General features: G+C 46.3%; 1 protein-coding gene across 8 annotated transcripts in view; it reads left to right on the forward strand.

Moving 5' to 3' along the window:
• Positions 1–22,559, forward strand: part of Hspa12a (heat shock protein family A (Hsp70) member 12A) — a 163,154-nt gene that overhangs the window by 136,103 nt on the left and 4,492 nt on the right. For all 8 annotated transcript variants that reach the window (XM_074078217.1, XM_074078222.1, XM_074078218.1 and 5 more), the window contains 7 exons: positions 1,929–2,033; positions 6,222–6,338; positions 13,920–14,091; positions 17,403–17,489; positions 18,047–18,151; positions 18,898–19,156; positions 22,015–22,118. In XM_074078217.1, the coding sequence (XP_073934318.1) occupies positions 1,929–2,033; positions 6,222–6,338; positions 13,920–14,091; positions 17,403–17,489; positions 18,047–18,151; positions 18,898–19,156; positions 22,015–22,118 (949 nt within the window). The remainder of the gene's footprint in view (positions 1–1,928; positions 2,034–6,221; positions 6,339–13,919; positions 14,092–17,402; positions 17,490–18,046; positions 18,152–18,897; positions 19,157–22,014; positions 22,119–22,559) is intronic.

A 22,559-nucleotide genomic window follows, 5' to 3' on the forward strand; every position in this document is an offset into this window, starting at 1 on the left:
AAAATACTTAAGACTCCCAGAGGCAGGTCAGGTATAGGACAAATCCTAGACAGGTGCTAGCTCCTAAATTAGCATTGCTTTCCTTTGTCTGGTGGTGTTTGCAGATGATAAAACAGTTTTTTTAATTAGTGTGTATGAAATTGTACACAATAAGGATTACATGAAAACAGATGTTCATGGAACTATCAACAGCTAGCAGCCAACCTTCCAAGGCTGTATGCTCATCAGTGCAGTTAGCTGGTCATCTCTGCTGAAGACCAATTCTGGCTAGAAATGGCTTGTCCCATTTCTCCTGATAGGATTGTATGCTGAATATCAGGACTGCACAGGTGGAAGCACAGGTTGTTTTTTTTTTTTTTCAGTTAAGAGGTTTGGCCACCTTCCTGAGCCTGGGAGCCCAGAAGTTTGGGTACCAGGAGAGGGAGGCACCGGCTGGGAGGAGTGGACGTCTGCAGATAGGTCAGGATGCCCACAGTGGCTCCACAAGGCCAAGCTCACTGCCCCTTCTCGCTCCAAAGGCAAAGCATAATTATCTAGCTTGTATCAATCTGGAGGGTCCACTGATTTTTTTTTCTTCTTGATATTAGTGAGTTTATTAGTTCAGGGGCTTCCTCCTAATGTTTTCTCTTACTCATTGCCCCTTCCCTACCCCACAGGGACCTTTCTCATCATTTTTTAATGACCTCTATCTACCTGGTATTTGGCTATACAGAACATCCCTCATCCAAGGACCATGTGCAGCAGCTGATTTGGCTTCTGGGAGGGAAAGGGAGGCAGGCCATCCTGGGCTCCCAGTGGATTAGACAGGGCAGACTTTAAAATAGGAGCTCTTCTATTTTGGTGACTTGGTTGGCAGATCACTGGGGAATGACAACTTCAAGTCTGCGTAGTGTCACACACAGCAGTCAGTTGGCATGACTTAGCCCTCCATCAGGTGGCTACCCAAATGACCATGTGTGTCCATGGGTGGAAGTAGTGTATAAATGATATTTGGTGTGGTGCCTGCTGCCTGTTTTCTCTTGCTGGGCTTTGCTATTCTCTGAAACCTCCTCTGCTCACAGAGGACCTGAAAGAGGGAAAGAGAGGGAGGGAGGGATGGAGGGAGCTGAAAAGGTGGGATCTGGAGGAAATAGCCAGAGATTCTTCTGTAGTAAGGGTTCAATGCTGCCTGCCCGCAACCTGCATTGGTATGCTGCGTGAACCTGACTAAGAGCAGTGGAGAATGAGAAATAAGACACACACAGACATTACACATAAAACATAAAACAGAAAGCTGGTATCAGGAGGACTGCATGTTCCTGATGGGAAACGTGAGCACCTACCTGAGCCAGAGTGTTTATTTTAATAGGTCAGTACAAGGAAAAGACTCAGGTAAAAATCAAGCTTTAGCAATTCTTGATCTAAGGTGAAAGGAATGAGGTTTGGTGGGCTAATTTTCTTAAGGCTAATGAAGCTTAATTACAACACATCAGTTATGGAATCATCAAGGCAAGCAGGACACCTTATCTAAGGTATTGATGAATCTGGCATCAGGGAGTCTCCTAACAGTTCTGGTACTTTATCTAGTTTTGCATCAGGGGGCTGGTATGCAGACACAGCAGGTTGTATTCTTCAAGGAGATGTGAAAACAAAGGTCAAGACACCTAGGTACTGGGAAAATTATGGTAGAAGAGGCTGTGCAAATTCTACATGGAGAGGCTGTGCAAACTCCATTATTCCCAGTTCAGGGTCATGCCTGGTCCCCAACAGCTGCCAACCCCAATTTTGGAGACACACCCTAGTCTGTAATGGGGACTATAACATATTTATTATATGGGGAAACACAAAATATGGCTCACCAGGATTCCATAGACCTCCAAGCAGCAATTCCCAAAGCTAAAGGCAGATCTTCCTTGTCTTATTGTTATTTCATTTCTTTCCCCCACCAGGACCTTACCATGGATACAGACCTGACAGCAGCAAACGGCAAGAAACTCAAAGCCCTTGAAATTTTTTCTTATGCCCTGCAGTACTTTAAGGAGCAGGCTTTGAAGGTAGGACCAAGGGTTAGTGCCAGTCAGCCAGTGTGAGGCCTGGTGAAGGGTACCACACCTGCCAGCTAGGGAAACAGGTGCAGCTTGTAGGGAAAGATTGAGGGCCTTGATGTAAGAACAGCTGGATGTGCCATTCCTGCTACTGGTGGGAAGGTAAAATGGTGCAGTTGCTCTGGAAAGCAGTTTGGCAGATCCTGAAAAAATGATAGACAAAGAGATACCATATGGCCAAGCAACTCCACCCCTAGATAGGTACCTAAGAGAAATGAAAACATGCTCATATAAGCACTTGTATACATAGATGTTTGTAGCAATATTATTTATAATTACTAAAAGTGAAGACAACCCAAATGTCTATGAACTGTTGAATAAATAACCAAAATGTGGTATATCCACACAATGAAATATCATTCAGCCATAAAAAGGAATGAAATACAGATACATAAAATATACATGAATCTTTAAAACATCATGTAAATAAAAGAAACAGACACAAAAAGCCACCACATATTGCTTAATTCCATTTGTGTGAAATGTCCAGAACAGGCAAATTTACAGAGACAGAAAACAGATTAGTGGTTACCAAGGCCTGGGGTGGGGAAGTGGGAGTAAGGACTGACTGCTAAAGAGTGGGATAATGCAATTAGATAGTAGGCTTGATCATGAACTTGTGAATATACTAAAACCCTCTGAATTACACATGTGAAGGGTGAATTTTCTTATTTGTGAATTATATCATAGAAAAAAAAAAGGCAGGAGACATGCTTAGCAGTTATGTCTTAGGCAACGCACTTAACCTCTCTGATACTTACTTTCCTAACCTAAGGAGTGAGGTTGGTAACTCTACCTCGTGAATCATTTGATACTGAGTGAACTGTCAGTCATGAAATATCTCCCTTGGGGCCTGGTGTATAGTAGACCCTTGGTAAATGGTGGCTGCTATCTCTTCTCCTTTTCCATGCCCCCACACCCTTTGGAAGAAGCTGGTAGTGTGAACCTTGGATCACTACTGTGGCTTAAAGTTCATGTGTTAGAAACTTAACCCCTGAATTCTTACATTAATGGTGTTTGGAGGTGGGGCCTTTGGGAATGAATTAGGAATAGAGGAGGATGAGGGTGGAGTCCCTGTGATGGCATTAGTGGCTTTGGAGGAAGAGGGAGAGACCTGAGCTGGCACGCTTGCTCTGGCTCCCCCTGTGATGCCCTCTACCATATTATGATGCATCACAAAGGCCCTTGCCGGATGCTAAGCACACACCGGTGCCACGCTCTTGGACTTTCCAGCCTCCAGAACCTTGAGCCAAATAAACCTTTATTCTTTATGAAGTGGCCAGTCAGTGGTGTTAGCCATAGCAACAGAAAACAGATTAAGACAGTTACCCTTGCAAAAGGCTTGTGACCTTGATGGCTTGGAATGCTGAAACCTGTGAATTGTTAAGAGAAATATGGCTGCTTACTTAGGGTCTCTTCCCGTGGGCATGGGCTTCATGGGTGTGAGCTTTATCCAAAGAGAATTGAGAACTTCAGAAGCATCTGATATCATGTTGGCACTAGAAGAAATTTAGTGAGTTCTAGAAATAGGGTCAGAGGAAGACAAGGAAGAAGTAAGAACAAAATACTACTTTCATCCATTCGAGTATCTTTTTTGTTTGTTTTGAGTACCATTAATGTTCCAGATCCCTTACAAGTTGTGACAGTGTAGACATGAACACAGTACACAGGCCTGCATGATCAGAGTCAAGGCATAAGGGGTGACCATGGGTGTTGGTGGAGGCAGAGATTCTGTCCAGAGGGAACAGTAGGTGGGTAGAGTGGGAGGAGGTTTCACGGGCAGCACCTGGAAGGGTATTTCAAGTTGATAAGATGGTCAAGAGCACAGCACAAGGGAGAAAGAGCCTAGCAGACAGCTGTGGGAAGCAGGTAGCGTGCAGTGGGAGAAGGATGAGGCTGGGGGACAAAGCAGCATTCTGAGCTCAGGATGCAATTATGCAGAGCAGCAAATGCCAAGCTAAGGAACTTCTGTAACAAGGAACCATCAGAGGATCAGAGGATCTGTTGCAGAGGAATGACATGACCACAGGGTAGTGGAAGAGTACCGTAGCCCATCTCATGCTGCTGTAACAGAGTACCATGGGCTAGGTAATTTATAAAGAATAGAAATTCCTTTCTCACATTTCTGGAGGTGGGGAAGGATAAGATCAAGGTACCAACAGATATGGTATCTGGTGAGGGTCTGGTCTCTGCTTCCAAGATGATCTCATGGACTTTGCATCCTTCCAAACGTGGCAGAAGAACATGGGAGACCAAACTCACTTTGAAAGGCTGTTTTTAACAGTATTAATCCATTCATGAAGGTGAGTTTCTCATGGCTGAAACACCTCTCATTAGGCCTCGCCTCCCAATACTGCTGCATTGAGGATTAAGTTCCAAGCACATGAAATATGGGGATACCTGTGACTATACCATAGAGGAAGGTGAACCCCATGTCCCAAGAGCTTGCAAGGTGGAGGCAAGAGATGTAGAGGCAGCTGAGTCTGATCCTGAGGAAGGTTTGCCTAAAGAGTGAGTCTCTGATTCAGGGAACAGTGGGGTCATCTGGGCAACATGATAACCAAGAAGAAAGAGGGGTTGGGTTTGGGGAGTGAGTCCTGAGGAAAATTGTCCTATCAGAAGGGGGAGGGGATAGGGCTAGGAGAATGGTATGGGAGGGGAGGGCGCTGGTTGGGGTTCCAGAATGTGGCGACTAGTTAAGGGTAAGAGTAAGGCTAGGCATGCCTGTGTTGACTCTGATGCAGAGGTATTTTAAAAAAACATGTTTACAAAAAGTTTACTGAATGTCCACAACACTTCTGAGTTAAACACTTGACAATTTTATGGTATCTGTACCCTACTACAATTAAAACATTTGAAATTGTTTAAAAGACAAAAAACAGGTTTGCTGATCAAAAAGGAAGTCAGTGACAAGGTAGGTCAGACCCTAATAACTATTTAAAACAATAACAGAAATGAGATACTATAAAGAAAAGTAGTTTTATCAATCTTGTGTCCCCAGAGCTGACTCTGAGGCAAAAGTGCCTAAGTGTGTGGTTCAGGTTTGATTTCCTATTTGGCTGGAGAATGTGGCAACAGAAGGGGAAAGGAAGGATCTAACGTTGATCTAATGCTGTCTTTGGGCCAGACAGTCCCCATGTGTTTTGTTTAATTTTGCCAATAACACTGTAAGTTATGTTATATTCTCCCTGTTTTACAGATGGGAATACTGAGTCTAAGAACTGTTAAGGCAGCATATTTTGTCTCAGTGGGTTAGGTGGAAAGCTCTGATACTTTCGCTTGTCCACTTCTTCTTCCTGGGCCACAGATGTGGTCTAATCTAAACCAGAAGTTAAGGGTGGTTACATGGTACTTGGTTAGGTCATGTCATTTGTACCCTTCCTACCCTGTCATGAAAACTCCCAATATGATGGGCTTGTGGCAAGGTCGATGACAGTGATAACAATGATAACAACTGTGATGACAGTGATAACAACCATGATGACAGTGATAACAACCGTGTTGTAGACTGGACACTGTTCTAGACAGGAGACCACAAGTGGCAATTTAAGATCTTGACCTTCAGAGTTTGGGGTCTAAATTTTGGCTCTGCACCATTCTAGCTGTACAGTGGTCAAAAAGAACTGAACATGTCTTAAATCTCACTATTCCCATCTGCAAGAAAGGGGCACAATTAGATTCCCTTCCTGACGGGATTCTTGAATGGGCTAACAAGATAGAAGGGATACCCAGTGCCCAAAGGGATTGGCACCTAATAAGCCACCAGTAAATGCAGCTCTCGGTTCTCTTTACGACCCCAAGAGCTAGATATTTTCATCCCCATTGTATAGATAGACTGAGGCTGAGGATATTGTCACTTGCCACAGCCCCATGACTAGGAAGTGACCAAAGGGATTTCCCTCTACCTGCCTCTCTTCCCCTGGAGTCACATTCAGGAGGTGGAAGGAACCCTAGCTTCCCACTTGCTGAATATTCAGAAAACTGACTCTTCTCCTGACACTGGTATGTACAGTAGCCTGGGGAGCAGATTTCTCCAGAGTTGGTGGGAAACAGGGATTCTCAGAGAAGCTGCAGCAACATGCCATTGGGGACCAGCAAAGCCCCTCTACCTGCTGCCTTTATTTTCCTTACCTTTAGGAGCTGAGTGACCAGGCAGGCTCGGACTTTGAAAACTCTGATGTCAGATGGGTCATCACAGTGCCTGCCATTTGGAAACAGCCTGCCAAGCAGTTCATGAGACAAGCTGCCTACCAGGTGAGGGGCCGGGGGTGGAGGAGAAGGACCCAGGATGGCCAGTGGTGATGGTAGGTATCTCCTAGCATCCATGGGCCTTCTCAGGACTCAGTGAGGAGGCTCTCATGGGAAGAGGCCCAGGTCTGAGCTTCCTTCTGGGGGACAAGTGGGGGTTAGTCTGACAACTAGAGGGGTGGGACCCAGTTTTCTCTCTGGCTTTATACAGTTCCAGGTCGTGTTCCCACTGTATGTTCTCTGGGGCTAGGATTTCAAGCTGGGATTCAGAGGCCTTTCCTGTGTGCATGGAAGAAAGAAACTTAAGGAAAAGGCTTGGGAATGAGAATATTTGAGTAAGGAAGGACTGAAGATGGAGCCCTTCCTTGGTCATGAATAAGACATTTCAGCTTGGCATACAGGCTGAAAACGACACACCTATAGCTAAGGAATGAGTGACCTTGGGCTGTCCTCTGCATACCTTCCTGTACGAGCCACACAGGAGCACGAAGTACACTCAGAGAAGGGCCAGTGCTGCCACCCTATGTGTGACAGATTCCCATGGGAAGGCACTGCTGTGCCAGTCAGCAGGGCGCTTGCCAACTTCAGAGACAAGGTCCTCCAGTGTTGATGGTCAGCCCGTCTCCCAGGGCACCAGTGTCACAAACCCTCATGGCCTCCAACTCTCACGTTCTGCAGCTTGTGCCATAGGCTTCCATGCAGGCTGAAGTCATGGCAAGGACAGTTGGTCACATTGTCCTTCTGTTCTCCTCCTCCCCAACCCCTGGCAAAGCTGGCTCCTATTGAACTTCAGCCCCTGGCTTAGGAAAACCCTCCCCTGGGGTATGCTTCAAATCTCTGTGCCTTGGAGTTAGTTTTAAGTCTTTAACCTCAGGTCTGCCTGGTTCTCAGCATCAAGGCAATAGATGTCCTCTTGCCCTGTCTGCCACACCTCTCAGGTGCTTACCTGAGAGGGCTTACCTCTTTTGAGCTCGTGGTCACATATGTGAACCTTTCTTTACAAAACACCCACAGAATCAACCCAATCAAAATGGTCATGGGAGTTCTAGCATCATGCATGTGTTTAGCACTCAAGGCCTTACTCCAAGCAACATGCAGAGTTCACCTCACACATGGTCAAAGTGGGGAGTGCCCCCTCCCCCTCATTTTCTCTCCCCCTTTCCTGGGCTGTTTCCTCTGCTCTCCCCTTCCTCCATGCTGCGTGAGAATCTGGCTCTGGGTATAGACCTGCCAAAAATAGATTTGTTTTCATAGAGATGAAGGAAAAGGGTACAAGTTTCCAAAAGAGGCTTTCTTTAAGAAGAGAAGAAAAAAGTATGTAGATGTACAGTTTAGCTGTTCATAGACGCTCTGGGCATCACAGAGATTTTTCCAGCCTGCAGGGAGTGTCTGAAGATAGGACATGAGAATATAGCCATGTGCATCTCCTGGTGCTTTGAGTTTTTCCCAGGAAGGATATGCAAGATTCATGGCTTCACATCACATTTCTCAGTCCACAGGAAGACTTCAGCAACAAATGTGTGACCTATAAAAAGGTCAAATCTTATTTTTAGACTGAAAAAGAAAGAGGTGCCGTGATTGGGCAATTAGTCAGGGCTGTGGCAGCCCTGGGCCAGTCTTTCTAGGACTGTGTCTCTGAGTAGGTAGGGTAGGAGAGGGGGGCCCACATTGGAGAGTCTGTAGAGGAAACCAGGCAGGGCAGGCATAGCATTCTCAGCTTTGGTGGAATAAAATGGCCACTCAGATAGAAAAGGACAGGAGCTCCCAGTAAGGACAGATATGACTAGCGTGTGGGATTTGTTTTCTGAAGCTCACAGACACAGTATAGATGGGGACTGTCTTCTCAGGGATGGATAACTGTCCTCTGGCCCAGCAATTTCGCAGCTTAGGTTTTAACCCTTTGTAATTATGATGTCATGTTTGTGTTCAGTCCACAGTGAATGAGTGGATTTAAAGATGGCAGTGATCATTCAATTATTTTTTATTTGTTTATTGATTTATTCAGTACACATCTCTGCACTGGGGTCTTTGTATGCCAGGTCTGTGGGAGGCACTGGGTTCATCCACCTGGCGAACATGAAGTACCTATCCTCAGATTGCTCCATAGTTGAGTGGCTCATGGTTTGGGGCTACAGGGTACATTGGGGGCATGGTTACTTTGTGGACTTGTCTCTAGTCTCTTAAGGTTGTCCTCTGGAAGATCCCAAGGAGAATGGAAGTAAAGCTGGTTACACACCCCCACCCCCCACTGCCATTGTTATACAGAGTAAGAAAGATAAATCTACCCTACAATGGTTAACCTGTGGATTCCCTTGACTGGGCACCGGAGTGCCCAGATATCTGGTTAAAACTTGTTCTGGGGATTCCTGTGATGATGTTTTGGACGAGTTCACATTTAAATGACTCAGTCAAGGAAAGCAGATGGCCTTCCCTCAAGTGGCTGGACTGCCTGCAACTGAAGGTCTGAGTAAGACCTTCAGTTGACTGACTGACTGACTCTCCCCTGAGTGAGAGGAACTTCCTTCTGCCTGCCTGCCTTTGAGCTGGGACATTGGAAGAGCTAAAACATTAGCTCTTTCAGGGTTTTGAACCCATGGCCTTTGGATAGAAACTACTCCACAAGATCCCTTGGGTCTCCAGTTTGCCAGCTGTAGAGCTTGAGACATGTCAGCCTTCATAATTGTAAGCCAAATCCTTATAATAAATCTCTTTACTGGTTCTGTTTCTCTGGAGAACCCTGGCTAATACCTGAGCAAAAAATCATAGTTCTTGGCCCAGTGGCTTCTAAGGATGCTCACAGGTATCCATCTCTGTGAAAAGTGTTTCACCAGGTGGATATGTGTTTTCTTCTGTAAGGTGAAGACTGCCCAATAAGCCCTTCACCCAAAGTACATCCTATTGGCCTGCCTTCAGGCAAAAGAACCTGGAGAATGAGGTGGAATTAGTGTTCCGTCAGAACAGTGGGAAACTGGGCATGTCCGCTCTGCTTACATGGGAAACGTGGAGTCCCTCTTTCCAGGCTTCTGGAAGGCTGCCTGGGTACAAGTCAATGGCACAGTCATGTGGGACTGAGTGTCACCCTCCCGCCAGGCAGAAGGAGGACAGAGGACTGGAGCAGAACTGGAATGATACTGTATCCAGCATCAAGTCACTGCCCACAAGTGACACACTCAGGACATCCATAAACCTTTTAAGAGTGTTCAGTGACAAGATGGTAGCAGAAAGAACAGCTGATCCTCTTCCAAGGCCTTTGGGAAACACATGGAAGCAGGAGACCGTTCCACTGAATCTGGGTTGGGGTGAGGGATTGTGGATGGGAAATAGCCCAGTTTTTTCTAAAGGCATTTTGCTTAAAATGTGTAACTCTAGTAGGTTTCAGAACCTGTTAAATGATGCTTCCATGTCTGTGATGATGTCATCTAACATGGAGACACAGCTTGTGTTCCCCTCCCTATCTGAACAAGCTGCAGTAAAAATAATCCTATCAGGAGAAACTAAAGTTCATCACGCCCAGAACTGGTGCAGCCGGAGCCCTTTTGAGCCTGACAACAGGCCGGCAGAGCACTTAACCAGTCTGGCCATTTTTCACAGCTGTGGACACAAGTCCCTTGGCAGGTTTTCCTAGCAGATTGCAGGGCCTAGGATGAGGCTAGGGAGCTTGGGTAAACAGCCACTTCCATCTGCTCCCCTGGAGGGTGGTTTTCTCTCTGCTCCTCCTGAGTGGAGCTTATGGACACAAGGAATGCTGTAAAAAGCTGCTATGAGGCTGCTCCTGCTGGCTCGGGTTCCTGGAGGAGTCAAACAGAGGAACATGCTCTATTTGGAGACTCCCCAGGTCCCATCTGTGGAATATTTCTGTTCAGAGCAGCAGATACGAGGATTGGAAAGGCAGGATGGATAGATGGTGAATTCATTTATTCAGCAGCTGGCCTCCCGAAAGTACCTCCTATGTGCTACAGTGCAAGAGGCCCTGGCTGTTGCCCTTAGGAAATAATACCATCTTGCAGGAGAGGTTAGACATTTCTCTATCAGTTCTACATCATTTGTGACAATATGTGAAATTCCTGGCAGGAGCCCCAATGGAGGGAGAGCTCACATTGGAATAGTAACCGTGAGGTACCAGCTTCAAAGCAGAATTGCAAAGGCAGAGTGTTCTGTTCCAGCTGACCCTGGCCCAATCCCAGGCAAATAGACCCATTGGTCTCCTGAGTGCTTCCAGGTCCAGAGAATTGCTGTGCAGAGTGACTCAGTGTTTGAGCAGAAACAGAGCTTGCAGTTCTGGGCAAGGAGTCTCCTACCAGAGATGAAGACGTCTGGGATTTTGAGAGCCTGGGTGGCTCTTTCTCATTTCCTCCTGTTCTTGGAATCCACAAGTGGCTCTGGGATCCTCCTGTGGAGATGGAATTTGTACAGAGCCATCTGCCTCCTTTCCCCCTCCTACCCGAACCTCACACCCCCCCAGGTCTCGGTGGCTTCTCAGGAGTATGCTGGTGGAAACACAGCCTCTCACTCTCACTGGAGAGCGGGACGGGGGGCTGAGTCAAACAAAAGGGTGTGGTTACTTTGTCCTGGGTCTCCCCAACACTTTGAAGATCTCTCTCTGACCTTGCCACTTCTTCCTCTCTGGAGTGGAGTCCTCTTTACCTCCATCCCCTCTCTGCAGCTTCTCCCAGGTGCAGTGAAGAACTCCTCAATGGAAATGGGTCATAACTATTGTTGTGGACACAACACCAGCCCAGCTAGGGAGGGACAGAAGACAGTCTCCCTCCTGTGCCATTTGGAACAAACTCAGGCTAGCCTGAATGTCTCTTTTCGATGTCAGGCTGTAGAGCTTCCCAGCAGGGAGGAACATCTTGCTGGGTGTCAGCCACTCGCTGGCACACTCACATGCCCTCACTTGTATCATTTTACACAAGACTTTTCATGCCTCTGTGGTTGATTTGATTTTTTATGTAAAGACTTCCCATCTAAATCGGAACTCCTGCTCAGAATGTCAGGATTGGGGTGGATAGAGGAACAAGGAGCTTATGTGAAGCTCTTTCTTCCCTGCCATGTCCCAGGCTCATGTGGTTCTTCTTGGTACCTGGGGACTTTGCTGTGGCAAACCCCACCTGGCATGTTGACATCCCAATGGGACATGAGATCAGAATGTGGCTTGTGGAGTTGGTAGGTCCTTGCCTATCTTCCTCCACTCCAGATCCCTGGACTCCACCCCGGGAGTCCTGTCTCTTCGAGTTAGTCTCAAGTCTAAACTTTGGAAGAGAACCTTGTACAGCTAGACCCAGCTGTGCCTTTGCAGCTAGACTTTCCTTATTCTTCACCCTGTGCTAGAGAAGCTGCGGTTGGCTTCTATTCTTCCAGCTGGTCTTTGATGCTACAAACATAATAATGGACAACTCAGCACATGAGCCATCCTTGAGAAGGGGGCTCTGCTCCTTCTTGTTTTACATGTCTTCATCTGGAAACCCTCCACACTCAGATTGAGAGGTTTCACCATCCTGGATGGCACTTCATGTGTGTAACCCATATCTGATTTTACTGGGTACCTTAACATTCAGCTTTGTGCTGAGGTGTCTGATGTGACCCTGGGAGAAAGTGAAGCTGGGACAGCGGGACTTTTAATTGCTTGAACAAGGAGCAGTGGAAAATCTCTCCCTCCTGAGTTAGTGGCTAGTGTCACCTGAGAGCAGGCCAGCCTCTTTGACCTATGGAGCTGGTTGGTGAGTATGTATGCTGCACTTGTTGGGCTGCAGCTGAGGGTACTGGATGTTGGGGAAGGGGGGCTTCCTGTGGACACTGCAGAATGTGGGTGTGGGTCCCACCTGGTTTTATGAAGCCAGGCTTCCAGAAGGGGCTCTGCCACTTGTGAGGTGTGTGGTATTTGCAGAGTGAGGATATTCCAACACTCGCCTGCTCACTCAGACGTTATTGACGATGTTGATTTGGGGTTCGGTTGTTGTAGAGCGCTTCTGATGCCAGTTGAACAGCTGTTGTCTGATACTGTGCAGAGCTAATAGGGGAAGAGATGTTTCCTCTAAGCCAGTTGAGAGGGAGTGTCAGGGGATTTTGTCAAAGTGCCAGACATCTCCCCTGTAACTGCAGTCAGCAAGAGCAGGACAGCCGAGTGACTTCCAAAGCCCCATTTGTAGACACAAACCCCTGCCAACTCTGGCACTGCCACTCACAGGTTTTGTGAGCAAGACTGTGCTGTGTTTAGTACTGAAAGTCTCATGTCCCAGGGAATCCCGCTGTTCTATGCAGACCAGGACAGCTGGTCACCCTCTCTCTGGGGCGTGGCGTCATTCTACATCAAGTTAAGAGGTTGCATGAAAGGCTGCGAAGGTCCCTTACATTTATAATGTTCTAACCTGAATCCCCCTTTTCTTCTTTCCCACTAAGTCCCTCTGCGCATGGCTCTAGGATGGCTCCGCCTGATGAAGGTTTATTCATACATACATATGTGAATTAAGAGACCTTCTGTCCACTAAGCCTTCCTAAATGGGTGTGGCACAGGGCAGCACTCCCAGGTTCTCTAGGAAATGGCAACAGAGAAGCAGCACAGTGGTAACTGGAAGGATCTGTGCTGTTTCCATCCTGGTGACAGCCAAGGAAACCCCATGTACCTGAACAGCATCCACAGTGAGACTCCTGCTCAGACTCAGGGATATGGGAGTGGGCAGGGACTCAGTGACAGGCCAAGACTTATTTCTCAGAGCATGCTCAGAACTGTGGTCCTGTGGCCTTCTGTCCTGGCCCTTCTTAGAGCCTGGAGCCACCATGACTGGAACAGATCACATGTCACAGGGCAGAAGCATTTCCGTCTTCTGCCAGCCAAGGTCCCAAATATTGACAACTCAAGGCCACAAATGGGAACTTGGGAACTGAACTATTACATTATTAAGAATATTTATATTATGTGTGATAAATATATATATAATACAAACTATTAATGGGATAAGGCTGAATAAGTACCTGCCAGCTGGCTGGATGTCCACACTCTAGAAAATGCGGGACTCTAGGGGAGTACAGTGGCGGGGGGCTTCCTCTGGGAGCTCCTGCTCATGGTGCTCCCAGCATGCTACAGACATCAGGTCAGATTCTCATACGGCAAACTCAGATGTTTGCCTAGCTGGGGTCCACCCACATTGGGGTCTGCTCTGCCTCAGTCAACCCTGAGTCCCATTATAACCTGCCCCCTGTGATGGTTTTCAAAGTTTTGGGGCCTTTGCAATTCTGTCCCTCTACCACTTGAGTATGGAACCCCCATCTGCACCCCATGGTACATCATGTCCTCTCTGATACTTCTCAGTTCTAGGCTGAGCAACCCAAGAGCAAGAGGCCCTGAGGCTGGAGCATCTTGCATTTCCCGAGAGTGCTGGTCCTTTTCTGTGGCTACTTTGAGCATTTGGAGACCCAGAATCCAATCATTCCTGATGTTAAGCTCTGCAGAGGCCTGTGGAGGAAATGTCACAAGCAAGCAGAGCCAAGATACTCCCTTCTTTGGGAGTATCAGCCTGAGGTGTGGGTGTCCTCTGAGTGGGTCTGCCTGGGGACCTGTGGGTCCTAGCCTCTGCTTCTGTCTTGCAGGCGGGCCTGGCCTCCCCAGAGAACTCAGAGCAGCTCATCATTGCCTTGGAGCCCGAGGCGGCCTCCATCTACTGCCGCAAACTGCGACTGCACCAGATGATTGAGTTGAGCAGCAAGACGGTGGTCAATGGGTACAGCGGCAGTGACACAGTAGGAGCGGGGTTTGCACAGGGTACCTCTGCTCTCTCTCTCCCTCCCCTCTCCTCTCCTCCTAACCCCTGAACATCCCTGTGCCTCAGATCGATGTTAAAGCCACTTAGGGCTAGAAGGAAGAGATGAAATACTCTGGGGGGAGTGGGCTTTAAGCCCCACTGTACCCAACCCTCTACCAGGCCCCTATAAGGACCTCTGTGAACTAAGCATTAGTTACCTTGATTTATCATCCACCAAGTTCTTAGAGGGGGCATCTCCCCAAGAACTCGAGGGGGGGCCTTAGAGCAGTTCTTGGCCTTGCATTTTACTAGCTCTTAATCTTTCTTGCCTATCAACTGAATCTTAATCTAATCCAATTTGCCTGTTATTAATTCCTCCATTAAGGCTGTTGATTTATCGCTGACTCACTCATTGAGCTGCTTCATGTGTGATGAGCTCATTATATGTTTTAGCTGAGCATTTCAAATACAGCCCAAAGGGGCTGACTTGTCCTGACCCAGGAGGTGCATATTTAGCTGTGAGAAGGAGTGTCTCCTCTTTAAAAGTTATCTGCATACAAATGGTCACAGTCTTGGTCCTCAGAACTGTTTTCCCCAGTGTCCATGGTTTTCCCCAGGTTCTGTGTTTCCAAGGCTCCAGGGTTTTTAGATGGGATAGGTCAGGTCAGAGTCCCACCTTGAGCACGGGCACTAATAGGGAGGGGCACTGTGTGTATTGAGTGCTACAGGACACCACAGCTCTGACTTCTGTGCTCTTAGATGAAGGCCTAGAGGGCAGAAATGTATCCTGGAAGGCCCTAGGCCCTAGGCCCAGGAGGAGAACAGGGAAGACATCAGTAAGGATTGTCCCTCAACACGCTGGTTCACACGTTTTCTTATTGCCCACATCCCAAGCCTGAGTCTGTGCTCCCTGAGGTCTGGGCTCAGGCTCACCCTGAGCAGATGCACCCAACGTACTGGCTGGCATCTTCTCCAGGCCACTTCCTCTTCACAGGGGTAACTGTGCATTTTAATCCTTAAAATCCTCTACAGGAGTCTGTAAACCTGTCACCAGGAATGATAAGAGCTTAAATTGTTATCAGGTTGCTTCCCTAGCCTGCCAGGGCTGTATATTAGCACCTTAGATCTGATATACCTAGAAGGAAGGGAAAGGGGCCTCCCTTTAAACCTTTTCTAGCAGTCTTCAACCTCTGGCCTCCCCAAGGGATGCCAAGGCCAGCCTTACTGCTAATGAAACCAAGCTTATTAACATTTCAAATAGGACAATATATCTGTATTCCTTTATTGTCTTGTTGGAAAAAAAAAAAAGACTGGGCTTATGTCTTCACGTTAATTCTCAGTTGTTCATAAACAGAAGTTCATGTAAGGTCCTTTTCCCATACTCTGTATGACACACTCACATTCTAGGGAGAAATCTGGTTTTGAATGATGGCCCTCCCTTAGAGCTGGGTTTGAGTTTCCTTTCCTTTAGCATATCACACCTCTCCTCGCCCCCCATGCTGCTCTGTGTCTGCTGCTTGTAGCTTGTGGATTTTGTTGCTGTGTGTGCTTAGAGGGATCTTTTGGATTTTGGAATTCCTAAAGCTTTGGCCACCATGCCTCCGAGGGGCAGCAATGTAGGGGGTCTGGTGTCCAGTTGTTTTACAATAGGAAAATCGTGGGGTGGGGAGCCTAGCAGAGCCTTATCCTGCTTATAGGTGCCTTTGTGATCAGAGCCCAGGGGATATCACAGAGGAGGAGTAGAGCTGACACAGGGCCCCCAGCATGAAAGAATTTAATGACGTCAATAAAAGGATACATTAGTTCACAATCTTGGGCTTCATCTGCCTGAAAAATGGGATAATTTTGTGAGTGCTCAGAACATGGTCAGTTAGCTTCACTTGACTGTTTTTTATGAAAGCCATTTTTTGTGTGCCATCTAGATTGTTTTGGAAAGCTAGATCCTTCCTCAGAGGTCTGTAACATAAGTTCATTTGGAACCAGTGTTGGGAACAGGAGAGAAGTCCTGAGTTTGGGGCGCCCTTCCAGGGATACCCTCCCCCTCTGCTCTAACTCAAACCCTGCAGATTTTGGAACTGGCCAGGGATTGCCATTCTGCTCCCCACAGGAATTGTCTGCAGATACTGTGATCCTTGCTGAAAGAGGCAGGAGGGTGAAGGGTGCTTTATTGGATAACCAGCAAAGAAGAATCTGAAAGGCAATTCAAAAGCACCAACATGAAGACTAAAAATGCAAACACAAAACCAACGTGGTGGTGGAGGGTGTGGTGGGGGGGACAGGGCAGCACAGCCTGCATCTGTAACCTCAGGGGCTGCTCTAAATCATTCACAGTAGTTGTCATTTGTTGACTACCAGACTTCATAGTAGGTACTTTGCCTTCATTATCACCCACCATGTGCTGGCTATCACACCAGGCATACATAGAGAACCAGGATTTATTAGTGAAACCCCCTGCTCTGCCCATGAGGAACTTAGACCAACCAGTAATATCCCCACTTATGGGTGAGTAAACTGAGGCCCAGTGGGGTTAAGTGATTTACCCAGGCGCCCACCTTGGCAATGCTCTGCTACTTCCCAGGTGTCCTTTCACAGCCCCTTTCTCCTCTCTAGCCATCCCATGAATCTGCTCTTTCAAGCTTGTAAATTGTTAAATCCCAAAGGTGTGAATGAGAGTCCGAAGAGTCCTTTTGGGCTGCAAAACAAGAGTTGAAGGAGCAGTGAGTCCCTTAACCTCCCCTCAGTTGAGCCTAAGGACAATGATTTGTGCCCTGCTCACTCCAGGGATGTCACTGCCACTCAGCAGAGGTGGTGGGTTCCCAGGGTTCCTGAACAAGGTGGTGTGGGGCTTTAGCCTGCTTGTGGCTAAAGCTCCACCTTGTGGCCAGAGAGTATATTGTCTTCAACCGAGTCCAGAAATGATTTCCGATTTCTCTTAAGATCCAGATTAGGAAAACATTTCTTTATCAAACAAAGTTCCTTGATGTACAGTTGTTTAACTGAGTGCCCAGTGGAACTCTTGGCACATAGCTTCCTCTGTGAGCAAAGATGAGAAGTTGGCCTATTTTATTAACTCACTCCCCAAAACAATGTCACTGGAGGACAGAATTCCATCCAGATGGGCTTTTCAGCAGGAATCGATGAAGGCAGGGAGAAGGAGCTACTCTGTTTTGGAAGAACTAGCTTTGTGTGTTTATTAATCGTTTTGGTCAAGTGTCAGAACAAGTTCCATCCCTTAACCTCCTCACGTTGTTGTCTCCACTGACGGCATACAACTGTCCGCTTTTTCATGCTTTCTTTCTTACCTTGTCATTTTCTTTCTGTCGGCCACTAGCTAAGGAACACATACGGCGTAATCGGCAGAGTCGGACATTTTTGGTGGAGAATGTCATAGGAGAAATCTGGTCCGAGCTGGAGGAAGGTAGTGTCCTTGAGTTTGAATGTCCTTTGCCCCTGCTGGATTTGTGTGTGTGTGTGTGTGTGTGTGTGCAAGAACTGCATCCCCACTCATTCCTTTTGTTTGCACTTTGGGAGTATGTTCAATGTCAGTGGGTTTTAAAGGCCATTCACCCAGGGAGAGCCCTGCTGGGAGCTGCAATTTTGCATGCTGTAAAGCCACATAGACTGTACCCAAGAAAGATAGGAATTGCAGCTTCCCAGTCCTGGAGTAAGTCTTGCACTGAAGAGCAGGTAATGAGATGTGCCGGGTGTGCAGCCCTGTGTGACACGAATGCTTTGTCTTGAAGACTTACTCATCTGGGGTCTTTGTTCTCCATGCTTAGCTGGCCCTCCTGGGAAGATATGATTATACTCTCGTTAGTAATGAATAACTCGCTATGCTGTTAATTAGCAGAACCACTGTGCTAATGAGTAGCGTGATGACACTTAGCTGGGTATACTAGTCAGTTATCATCCACCAGCTTGTTTGAGATGGGATTGACAAGTGGTCTATCTAAAGAATGGCTATTTTTATACCAGGTGACAAGTATGTGGTTGTGGACAGTGGCGGAGGCACTGTAGACTTGACAGTCCATCAGATACGGTTACCAGAAGGACACCTCAAGGAACTGTATAAAGCAACAGGTGAAGCACTGCATGACAAGTTTTCTCATCCCTGAGCCTTTTCCAGACAGCTCCATTTTGCTCATTTCAGACTTTTCTCTACTTCTTTTTCTCCATGACTCCGGCATGTGGATTGTAGGCGGTAGGGGGGATACTCATGTCTGCTCGAAATTGGAAAGCAAAATGTGGTTAAATGTTCTTTCAAACACAAATCACTAGAGTTTTGGCATCAAGTGAACCTGGCCAAGGCACTTTGTTTTTGAATGTTCTTCAAAAATGTGGTTGTAACCTGGCATTACCTATGATTTAGAACTAAGGTCAGGGTTTTGGGAGGCCTTGGGCCCCTGGGCTTGGATCAAGATTGCCAAAGCCAAGAACACGTTGAGTCCTTTACTAGTAGGTCACACAGGGACTAGCAGGGGCCTTGTGATTTTCCAGATTCTGCCCTGGGCTTTCCCAGGTGGGTATACCACGATGCTCCTACTTAGTTAAATGTATTGATCTTCTTAGAAATGTAATTGATTTTAAATAGTGTATTGACGAGAGATTTCTGTAGAAAAAAAGTTCTCCATGTGTCATGAGAAGAACCTAAGGTTGTAAAGTGTAAGTAAAAACATTAGCTGCAGTTGACTTGCTAAGTGGGCCCAAGTCTGCATTTCTTTGTGTTTCAGAAAAGGCCATAGGGTAGGCAGGCCTGTTTCTCAGAATTTAGATTCTGTTTCTGATGGTTTTTAACATCTCTGGCTTCTGTTTCATGTTCAACGCAGGTGGACCCTATGGATCCTTGGGAGTGGATTATGAATTTGAAAAACTTCTGTGTAAAATATTTGGAGAAGATTTTATCGAACAATTCAAAATCAAACGCCCTGCAGCCTGGGTTGACTTAATGATTGCGTTTGAGTCTCGAAAAAGAGCGGCTGCCCCAGACCGAACTAACCCACTGAACATCACCCTACCCTTCTCCTTCATTGACTACTACAAGAAGTTCCGTGGGCACAGTGTGGAACATGCCTTGAGGAAGAGCAAGTAAACTGGGCTTGGGACAGTCTGGGTGTAGACCGTGCCGATGGGAGAGGAAGGGGGTATAGACTCTGAGTTCCCATCCTATACCCTTGCTGTGTGATCTTGGGCAAATGACTCAACGTCTCTGTGCCTCAGCTTTTTTCATCTGGGAAGTGGGAATAATAATTCCACTTACCTCAAAGGGTTGTTGTGAGAATGGAATGAATTTATTTATGTTAGGTGCTTAGCACAACACCTGGAATCTGAAAAGTGTGATCTATGTGTTAGTTACTAGTTTCTGAAAAAAAAAATAGCTTTATGAAAGCAAGGAAGTTTAGTTTTGGCCACTGATGTAATCGCAGTGCCTAGAAAAGCACCTGGTCCATACGAAGTGCTCAGTAAATATTTGTTGAGTGAAACCCACAGGAATCTGGATTTCTTGCTTCTCTAAGTCCCTTGGCTATAAGCAAGTGTTTAGAGCTAAGTTTGTTGCAAAATGAACTTATTTGGAAGATGGTTTAAAGCTGAAGTTAGAAAAAATGGACAAAATCATTAAAATTATTTTTGAGTCAGCCATGGTGGTCCATGCCTATAATACCAGAAAAGGGGAGGTTGAGGCAGGAAGATCTCAAGTTCATGGCCAGCCTGGGCTATACAGGGAGACGCTGTCTCAAACAAAGGTTGTTTTTGATAAACATATTCATAGTGAAATGATTGTCACAAACATTTAACATTCCTGTCACTCTCCATAATTACTTTTTTCCTAGTAGCCTTTTTATCATGGAAAATGAAAGTCTATCATCTAGTTTTTCAATTTTTGTCAGTTCTAGCCAGTTTCAATCTCATAACCCTCCCCCATTTTTTATAACAAATCTCAGATTATCATCTAATCCATAAATGCATTAGCATGTGGTTCTAAAGGAGAGAAATTTAAAACCATAGCTACAATACCTTTATTATACTTAAAAATGATTAACTCTTCAATGTAACCTCATCAAATATCCATTAACCTTACCAGTTTTTCCAGTGGGTCTCCTAGTTTTTTTCCAGTTTGCATCACCTCACTATCCAAATGAGGACTGGGTGATAATTACTTGATTGCCTCTCAAGTCCCACTTAGTGCAGAGGCGCCCTCTGAACTTTTCCTCCGTAGTTTATTAGATGACAAGACTGGCTGATCATCCTCAGAGTTTCTACAGACTGGGTTTTTCCCACTGCATACTCATAATGGCCCATGATCCATTCTTCTGTCCCTTTGTCATGCTCTTGAAAATAAACACATTGACTTAGAGGCTTAATCAGATTCAAGTTTGCATTTTTGCAAACCTTTTTAATGGGCAGTGATATTTTCTATTGCATCACATTAGGGAACATGTAAGGTCTGCTTGTCTCTTCTTTTGTGATGTTAGTAGCCATTGATGCTCATCGCCTTAGGCCATAATTCATCCGTTTTGGTCACGTGGTCATCATCCTAACTTATCACTCCTTCTTCATTTAGTGTTGCTGGAAAACTCCTTTAGAGACAAAGTTGTCTCCTCAGCAGTTTGGCTGTCCTGGTGTGTAGTTCACATAAGAAAAGGGACAAATGATTGATTCTTTCCCCCCCAGTTAAAAGTTTTAAAAAGCTGATGCCCTGGTACCCTCCAAAATGCTGATAAGTTTTATTTTGTAGGGGAACAAAGGCAGTATTGTTAAGAATTCATGGATTTAGCCGGGCACTAATGGCTCACGCCTGTAATCCTAGCTACCCAGGAAGCAGAGATCAGGAGGATCGAAGTTCAAAGGCAGCCTGGGCAAATAGTTTGAGAGACCTTATCTCAGAAAAACCCATCACAGAAAAAGGGACTGGTGGAGTGGCTGAAGTTGTAGGCCCTTAGTTCAAACCCCAGTACTAAAAAAAAAAAAAGAATTCATGGATTTAAACATGCTTGATATATTTTAAATCATGACAGCAATACCCTCATTGATACTCAAGTCAACCCATCTTGATCAGTAGGATCCTCTTTAAGGTGGCTCCGAGTCGCTTTCAGCCCCATGGCACAGTGGTCTGTGACTAAGTGCCACTTGCGTGGCTCCTGAATTTTAAAACTGGCAGGGCTCCTACTGTGGGTTTGGGTAATAAATTCCTGACATTTGTTTAGTGCTCAAAACTTCCATAGTGTTTTCACAGACATCACATTTAACTCGATCTTCACAACCTCCCCTGGGAGGGTGGGAAGGCAAACACTCTTATCTTTGACTTCCAAATGAAGGGGCCAGACTCCTGGAGGTCAACATGCCCAGAGTCCATAGTCAGTAAGTGGTGGGGCCAGACTGGAGCCCAGTCACCCCAGTTCCCTATGGATCCAGTGCTCTTTCTGCTCCACACTGCTGCTTCTAGACATGTTATACCTTTGATAGAGACCATGAGAACATCCTGTAGGATTAGGCTTATCCCTGTGATGTGACAGTTGTGTGGAGGACTGAGGAGATATACCTGAGCACGCACATTTGTAGCTTAAGTAGCAGTACAACGAACGCGTTATAGGGGCCTTTAACAGTGTTCACATCCAGCTATCACTGGATTAAAAATGTGACCCTCCAACAGACCATCGAGGTCCCTCTATATCTTCTTGTCTCTTGCACTAGACTTTGGCCTTCACTGTCCCAGGGGAAGGTCAGCCACAGTAAAAAGCAAAGGTAAACAGAAAAAACCTCTTAGCTCTTGAGCTTCTGAGGATCGAGGTCTTGGCAGTTCAGGGAACTTCCAAGGGTGATTTTGATTCAAATCCCTTTCTTCCCCATGATGTGACCAATGTTCTACCAGGGCACATGTTTATGCAGAAATGTGTAGGTATTGTGTGGACACTCACAGTTTGTTCCTCTTTGTGTCATGTCCCTAGTGTGGATTTTGTGAAGTGGTCTTCTCAGGGGATGCTGAGGATGAGTCCAGATGCCATGAACGCCCTTTTCAAGCCAACCATTGACAGTATCATTGAGCACCTCCGTAAGTATCATCACAACTTAGCCACTTGGTGGGGCAGAGCCAAGAATGGGGACTGACTTGTCCAGCCTCACCACCAGTACATAGAAAATCAGAGAAGGCTCTTGATAACAGCCTGCCTTGACTTACCCAACAGAATCACCGGTTTAGAGAGCTTCAGGAATATTCTTTTGTGAATAACGAGTTCTACTTAAAATGATGAGCAACTCTCTGGTAAAACGGACTTCTACTTAGCAGCAGCTCTGGCTTTTCTTCCTGGGCATCCTGGTGTACATAGTCCCTTTCTTCAAAAGACAAACTCAACAAAAATTCTGTGCAGCAAACTCAGACTAAGCCAGTCCTCCAGTTGGTCCAAGTGGTCTAGCCCATTCCCCACGGACTCAGGCAGCCCAGTCCCCCTTGCTTTCTGTTTCTGGTGACATGACTTTCCCTCTTCTTTTTCCC

Source organism: Castor canadensis, chromosome 7 (assembly GCF_047511655.1).
Source record: "Castor canadensis chromosome 7, mCasCan1.hap1v2, whole genome shotgun sequence".
NCBI lineage: Eukaryota > Metazoa > Chordata > Mammalia > Rodentia > Castoridae > Castor > Castor canadensis.